Here is a 7,771-nt window from a genome sequence, read left to right on the forward strand (position 1 = left end):
CAATATTAATAGATTGTAAAAATTTGAAAAAAAAATGAATAAAAAATAATCTGTATTGTATAATAAGTATTATAAGTGATGAATAAAATTATTGTTGCAGATATTGTATTTGAAAATAATTACAAAGTATAATTGAAATCCCTTTTATGATTTACATATTGCCAGAGACCAGAGTTCAAGTAAATAATCAAATCAATGATTCTTCTAAAATTAGACATTGCGCACATTGATATTACACATAGCCTAATCCACATTCCCCTATGTATATTATATTTAATTAATTAATATATTTTTAATTTTCTGCATGACATATGTGACATCAATTTCTCTTATGATGATGGTTAATTGTTTGAAACACTTAAGAGTTTATTGTATTATACATGAATCCTCTGCTAGTTGCAAACCGTTACGTTATATTATAATAACACTTTTATTTGTTTTGAACCTTTAGCCAACAAATTGTTAACTTATATTATTAAGTGTTGATTTTTTTTTATTCATCAGCTTGCAGCATTAGTGAAAAAAACCTAGGTTTATAGCGCCAATTATAACACAATGTTATTGAATTAAAATTAGAAAATAGCAAAAAGTAAGCTGCTTACTTAAATTAAGATATAAAGGTACAAATTAAAAAATAACTTAACATTCTTCTACAATTTTTTATTAAACAAATTCTTATTTTATTTGGTGTCGTCTTCATCGTCAGAAATCACGAAAGACATTGATTCACTCCCCAGGTTTGTCAGATGATCCTTATTATTATGGTTGACCTTTTTTTGGTATTGCACCCAGCAATCAGGGGGGACTGAATGTTTATCTATTCCCATCTTACGGTCATACACACAACATTTGATCTAAAAAGATATAAGTTAATAGCTTGACACATAAAGATTATAGCGATATCAAATGTTCTTAATTACTTCATTGTTTCTACGCCAGTAATTTTGGCGTTTTAGCGCCAAATCTATTTCATTTTTATCCTCCAAAGTTTTTATATCCATCTTCTTATGGATCTCAGCTAAATTTGAGTGCTTAGCACACCACCATGATTCAGTGGCGTGGTGAGCGATGTTTACCTAATGCAATTGCTTAGCCCTAGACATTTTTCAGGTGGGTGGGTACCCCTTGGCACTTTGAAATTGTACCTGTATTTAGGTCCGTACTCACTGCAGACTGCAGTGGTGGCTAGTTATAGAGTACTATAACTACATAGTGCCATGGTTGTAGGTACCTATACGCCAACAGTTAGCGGCTAACTCATTCTCATCGCAGTATTGATTTTTCAATATTATATATGATTAGTCATACTGTAGACTGTAGTCTTAAGTTATTGTTATAGACATGATTTCACAGTTCGTAAGGATGTGTGACTTAATGCCTTAATGGGTACCCAAATATTTTTTTTGGCACACAAAATATAATAATACCTATTTATTTATAATTTATGAATTTATTATATTATTTAAATAATTAAATTTATAACTTAATTGTAATATTTGTAATTTGATTGAAAAGAAAGATAATATTGGGATATGGTAGATAGTTAAAAGGAAAATCCTATAGTACAATAGAATTTATGGCAACGCGATTTTTGAAAAATACCTATTGCAACAAGCCAGTGGAATGCAGTGGCGCGTGAACAATTTTGTAGGGTAGACAACAAGTCAATTAAAGATATGGTGTTATATAAAATTTATTTAAAAATTAGATAGATAAGAAAAGTAAAATACTTAAAAAACTATATTTGAAATTTGAATAAAAACAAACTAAATCGATTAAAGAGCGATTAAAAACATTTTTTAACGATTTATTAAAAATAATAGACATTATACATGTCACATGTGCCATAAACCACAGTCGGAAATTCGGAATGCAATTAAATTATTAAAATATTACGTTGAGACATGTCTCTTCCATCCATGATAAAAATAATTAGGAATATTTCTATCATGCTTTCATCCATATAATTTTGGTAATACCCGACTACGTCCCCCGTTTACTACGCCATACGCCCGTCATTAATAGTGAGACACACACACAAGACACAATTCAATATGTCTATTAATATTTCTCGACCGATTCCACGGCGACGACGGAACCATAGAAAACAAATACTGAACAGCGATTACGGTCTAGATAAGATATAAATAAAATTATACATATTTGTAATATATATTTATTATTTAGTCACACTCGTTACTCACACAGACACTGTAAAGACGAATCAGTGGAAATAATATTTTATTTATAAAATTATGAAAAAATAAAATACTTATGTATAGTATATTAGCATATAATAAACAACTAATTTTTAAAATTAAATTATTTTATATTTTTGGATAGACAATGAATTGTCGCCACCGGTGGAATGTGAAATTGTGAACTAAGGAAATAAATAATAATACTATAATAGTTCATGCGGGTATATGGCGGACGTTTATTGAGTAAAGACTAATGATATAAAAATAATAATAAAATATCATAAATAATATAGACCTTCGGTGACACATCGACACATCGTTGAATATTCAATAGTTCAATACCTACCACGGTTATCTACGTTAGATAACCGTGATACCTACCTATTTAGATATATTATTTATAGAATAGTTCAAAATACATGACAAGATTATTATAGTATACGAAACAGTATCAATTGTTTTGTTTATCACATTATTTTTCTACGACCATTGACCATTTGTGAGGTCTGTTATTTGTGCCAGAAGACGCGACTGAATTAACACGTTCATCCGTAATCGGCGGTGGCAGTGAACGAGTTAAATAAATATGGATGATACATCTATAAAATGTAGTTGTGGCAAAAGAAAACACAATATAAATGATGTCAACTGGCAGCGACATTTAGATTCTTGTTGGAAAAGTCACCAAAAAAAACGATGTGCTGATATTAAATCATTTTTTGTACAAAAAAAAATGTGCCAAAAAGGTAAGTGCTGGTATTAATTAATTTGATCATTATTAATTATTAAGAGTTGCCTATTATATACTATAGTATTGGTATTTTGTATTTATTAGTTATTACTATACTGCAATGCAATTTTTTAATGAAATAAAATTAAGACAATTTTGTAGTTCATAATTTAGAGGCTAATTTACTGCTTTCCTTTGCTCAGAATCGTTTTCTCTAAAACAATTATTTATCATTGCATTTAAAATTAATATTATTTGCTATATTCTGCCCTAAGCCGAGCAAAAAGAGTTAGGTTAGCACTGCCCAACAAATGGACAACGGTCCCTGGATTCTGTATTCCTATTGAATGATTTTTTTAAATTTAGTTATGATATTTTATATTATAAATTTCAGTCATCAATGACTTTTTTTAAATTTTATTTAGAAGAAAATGAAAATGTAATGGACCAGGATACTGCTTCAAGTGTCACTAGTGTAACTATACCTGAAATCAGTGGTGTTGAGAATAATATTCAGCTTGGAATCACTCATCAAAATTTAGTAGATTCCCATATAAATATTAATGTAAGTATGGATGGTGTGATATGGCTAAACTATTTTATTTTATTTTTTTTAATAAAACAATGGTTATTTTGATATTCATAATTATGAAACACAGGAATTGGATTTGAGTAATACTCAAACCAACAATACTGGAGAACATGATACATATGACAGTGACACTCCTATTGTAAATATTACTGAAGGTATATAAGTATTAAAGAATATAATTAGAGATACCTGTTCTTTTTTTAAACAATTGCAATCATTTATTGTATTTATATCAATAACAATTTATTTAATTTAGGATTATTAGACAATGTAGAGGAAGAAGCTGATTTGAGCTGTATAAAACCCAATATCAATGAAGATACCACTATAACAGTATTAAAGTGCACTAATGAAGAAGGTATGAATGTTTGATATACATATGTTTTTATATTAAAATTGTTAAATATATTTAATTACATATTATTTAAATTTATATTTGTAATTATATTTTTTTAAATTTATGTTTTATGTTTATTAGTAACAATATTAATCGCTAATAATAATATAAATTATAGATTAATAAATTAATAAATGTAATAACAGTATTAAGTATACCTTTAACGATGGCTTAGTTAAGTGCACATTAATTATTATAATTCCACATTTTTCTAAAATACTCTCTTATACTCTACTATCAAGGTAGGTATATATTTTCATCATCCCTCCCCGAAATAAAACTTTAATTAAGTGTTTGACTCATATAGTCATACTTGATAGACTTTTTAAAATATTGTTTTTACATTTTTTATTTTCTAAACGGAAACTGTCTTATTTAACTATAATAAAAATTTACTTTTATTTTATATTAAACCTAATATATTAAAGATTCAAAATATTTATGTTTTGAAATGACAATTTTTTCAAAAGAAGTTATTGTTATAAGTCCACAGATTTATTACAAGTCCATTACTATCCAATTTTATTTTATCACTTTAAAATAAGTCCAAAAATGTAAAGTTAAATTAAAGTTTTAAGAATTAAAAAATGTGAAAACTTAAATTTGCTTCCCTGATCAATTTTAACTTTGTAACTTACAATAAGTGCACTAATAAATTGTAAATATAGTACCCACATATACACTCAGACTCAAATATAGCATAAAATAATAGTTGGTAATTACATTAATTATTCCTATTAAGTAATAAATTACTATATTTTTATATGTTCTAGGGTCTTCTGAAACAACAATATCAAACGATCCAGCAGTGCTTGCAAAACTGACAAACATTTCAGAAGAATACAGACGAGTACTTGCAACAATGGGCCCTTGCCAACCAAAGCCTCTAGAATTGCCAGGGAAAAAATTTCCTTATACTAATAATCGATCATTTCATGAACATTATTATTATAAAGTTATAAACCATATAAAAGTAAAGCGCTTCTGGTTATCATATTCTCCAATAAATGATAAAATATACTGTACTAGTTGTAAACTTTTTGGGACTCCTGAAGCACAAAAGCAACCATTGGCAACAGAAGGTTCAAACAATTGGAGCATGATTTGTGAAAAAATAAAATTGCATGAAAATAAGCCATATCACTTAACTTCTCAAATTAACAGAGGTATGTACACTAGTTGTCAAAGAGTAGATATGGAGCTTCAAACTCATAAAAACCAACTTGTGGCTGAAAATCGAGAAATAGTACTTACTATTTTTAGAGCAGTTTTATTCTTAGCTAGACAAAATTTAAGTTTAAGAGGACACAACGAAACGTTAACATCTGATAATCAAGGAAATTTTTTGGAGCTTGTTCATTTATTGGGGATATATAATCCTTACCTTTCATGTCACTTGCGCAAAGTTAGTGAAAATGCACAAAAGAATCGCCTAACGTTTCTCTCCAATGATTCCCAAAATAAAATGTTAGAGATTTTAAGTGATATGGTTCGGGAACAAATTCTTTCTGAAATAAAAAAAAGTGGAATGTTTGCTGTAATTATAGACACTACAACTGACTTGTCTAAGCTAGAGCAATTGGCATTTGTTGTTAGATTTGTAACGTATAATGGAACTATTCAAGAGCGTTTAGTTGCATTAAAAGTAGCTAGAAATGCTTCAGGCGGAGGTTTATTTAATTTATTTTCTGATATTTGTGCAAAATACCAATTAGAATGGAAAAAAGAACTCATCGCTCAAGCATATGATGGTGCAAGTACGATGCAAGGGGAATACCAAGGTTTAAGATCTCATATCCAATCACAGAATCCACGGGCTGTATATATTTGGTGTTTTGCGCATATATTAAATTTAGTTGTTGTGGATGTTTGTGAATCTAACGTAGATATTAATATTTTTATTTCTAATATCCAAGCTTTGACTACATTCATGTCAGCTAGGAAACGAACAGCAGACTTTGTTGAAGCTCAGCTATCTTTGTACCCAAATATGAGAGTACAAAGAATGAAAAATTTGTCCACTACTCGTTGGACCTCACATGATTGTGCAGTTAATGTAGTTTTTCTTAAATACTTAGCTGTTATAGAAACTTTAGAAAACCATACTAAGTCACCTGATACTAGCACAGCATGCCAAGCAAAGGGTCTTTATCCAAACATAGCTTCATTCAAATTTATTACTATAATGATACTTATGAAAAAAATATTTGATATAACCACCCCACTCTCAAATTACCTTCAATCATCAACTTTGGACTTTGTAGAAGCATTACATTTAGTTGATAGCGCACAAGATCGATTGAAAAAATTAAGAACTGAAGAATTATTTAATAACTTAATGGACGAAGCCAAATCATTTGCTACATTGCATAAGTTAGAAGAAACTAGTCTAAAAGAAGAACGAATAAGGAGGAAAACAAAAATGCCTGGTGAAAATTGCAGAGATGAAGCTCCCACTAACGTTATTAACAAATTTAAGATAAATGTATATTTTTATACTCTGGATAAAATAATTGGTACACTAGACAGTCGTTTTCAATCCAATCGCGGTATATTAACAGATCTCAGTAGACTATCATATGCTCGTATTAAAGATGCCGCGAAAGACTCATTTCTTCCTCCAAATACATTTTTAGAACTTCAGAAATGGCTTCCTGAGATAAATATAAGCAATTTACAATCTGAATATTTGGCTTTTGCAACAAGTTTTGAATCTTTGGAAGTTGGTGTTACTAATCCGGAAATATCTAAAATCTCTACTCAACAATCACACAATATTAATGAAAATGATGAGATTGATAGTGAAAGTGAAGATGTAGAAGTTTCTCATACAAATGATAAACAATTTGGTTTTGCTTCTCGAATGGTCCAAATGATGAGTAGTTACGGTTTAATGGCTTCGTTTCCTAATTTATATTTAGCTTTTAAAGCCATGTGTACCATCCCTGCATCTTCTGCTTCTGTAGAACGAGTATTTTCTAAGGTAAGATAGAACTACATTTTATATATTCAATTATTGTGTGTATCTTTTAAAATTAATGTTAACTGATTGTTAACATTATAACTTTTATGTTATTTTAATTATTGATTCTATATGAATCATAATTATACACTTTAGCCTTTAGGACACAATATTATAGTATTATACCATTATTATTATTATATTGGTATTTACTAGTTATAAATCATTATACCCAAATTAATTAATCATAATTATATATATGTTATAATACATATATATTATTACTGAGGTACGAGGTACCTAATAGTTAATTATTTAAAAAGTAATATTTATACTCTTAAAATACTTGTTTTTTTTTATTTACTCAGGTAAAGATAATAAAAAATAGATTAAGAACAACCATCGGCCAAAACAGATTGGAATCATTGATGCTTTTATCTTGCGAAAAAGATATTTCACCTAATTTAGAAGAAGCATTAGATAGAATGGGTAAATCTTCTCAACTGCTAGAAAGAGCTCTTTTATTTAAATAAATTTATATTTATGTGACATTGTAAATAAATAATGATTTACTATACCTATATTAGTTTTTTAGTACTGAATTTTAATTTTAATTATTATCAATGTATTATAAAATCTATTTTCTAATAATACATTTACATATAAGCAAGGCTTATGTTTAATGCATAAAAGACTGCTTCAACAGTCATCCTTGTTAATTGATAATTTTAATTATATTATTACTATTTTATGTATAATTAATTATTATTTATTATAGTATTATTTATACTAAATTATTGATGACGTCTTATAACAAAAATTCAAAATTAGCATACAGAAAATTATATATAGTATGAGGGGGGGGGGGTAGTGGGTGGGTCATTGTATA

General features: G+C 28.1%; 1 protein-coding gene across 1 annotated transcript; it reads left to right on the forward strand.

Annotated features, from left to right (window-relative positions):
* Positions 1–2,787: 2,787 nt before the first annotated feature.
* Positions 2,788–7,415, forward strand: LOC149061205 (zinc finger MYM-type protein 1-like). The gene is made up of 7 exons (XM_089230875.1): positions 2,788–2,947; positions 3,357–3,496; positions 3,591–3,678; positions 3,780–3,881; positions 4,694–6,064; positions 6,185–6,903; positions 7,251–7,415. Exons 1-7 carry the CDS (start codon positions 2,788–2,790, stop codon positions 7,413–7,415), a joined length of 2,745 nt encoding a protein of 914 aa, XP_089087001.1.
* The last annotated feature ends 356 nt before the right edge of the window (positions 7,416–7,771 follow it).

Source organism: Diuraphis noxia, unplaced genomic scaffold (assembly GCF_037042655.1).
Source record: "Diuraphis noxia isolate RWA-SAM2 unplaced genomic scaffold, SU_Dnox_SAM2 contig0001, whole genome shotgun sequence".
NCBI classification, from domain to species: domain Eukaryota; kingdom Metazoa; phylum Arthropoda; class Insecta; order Hemiptera; family Aphididae; genus Diuraphis; species Diuraphis noxia.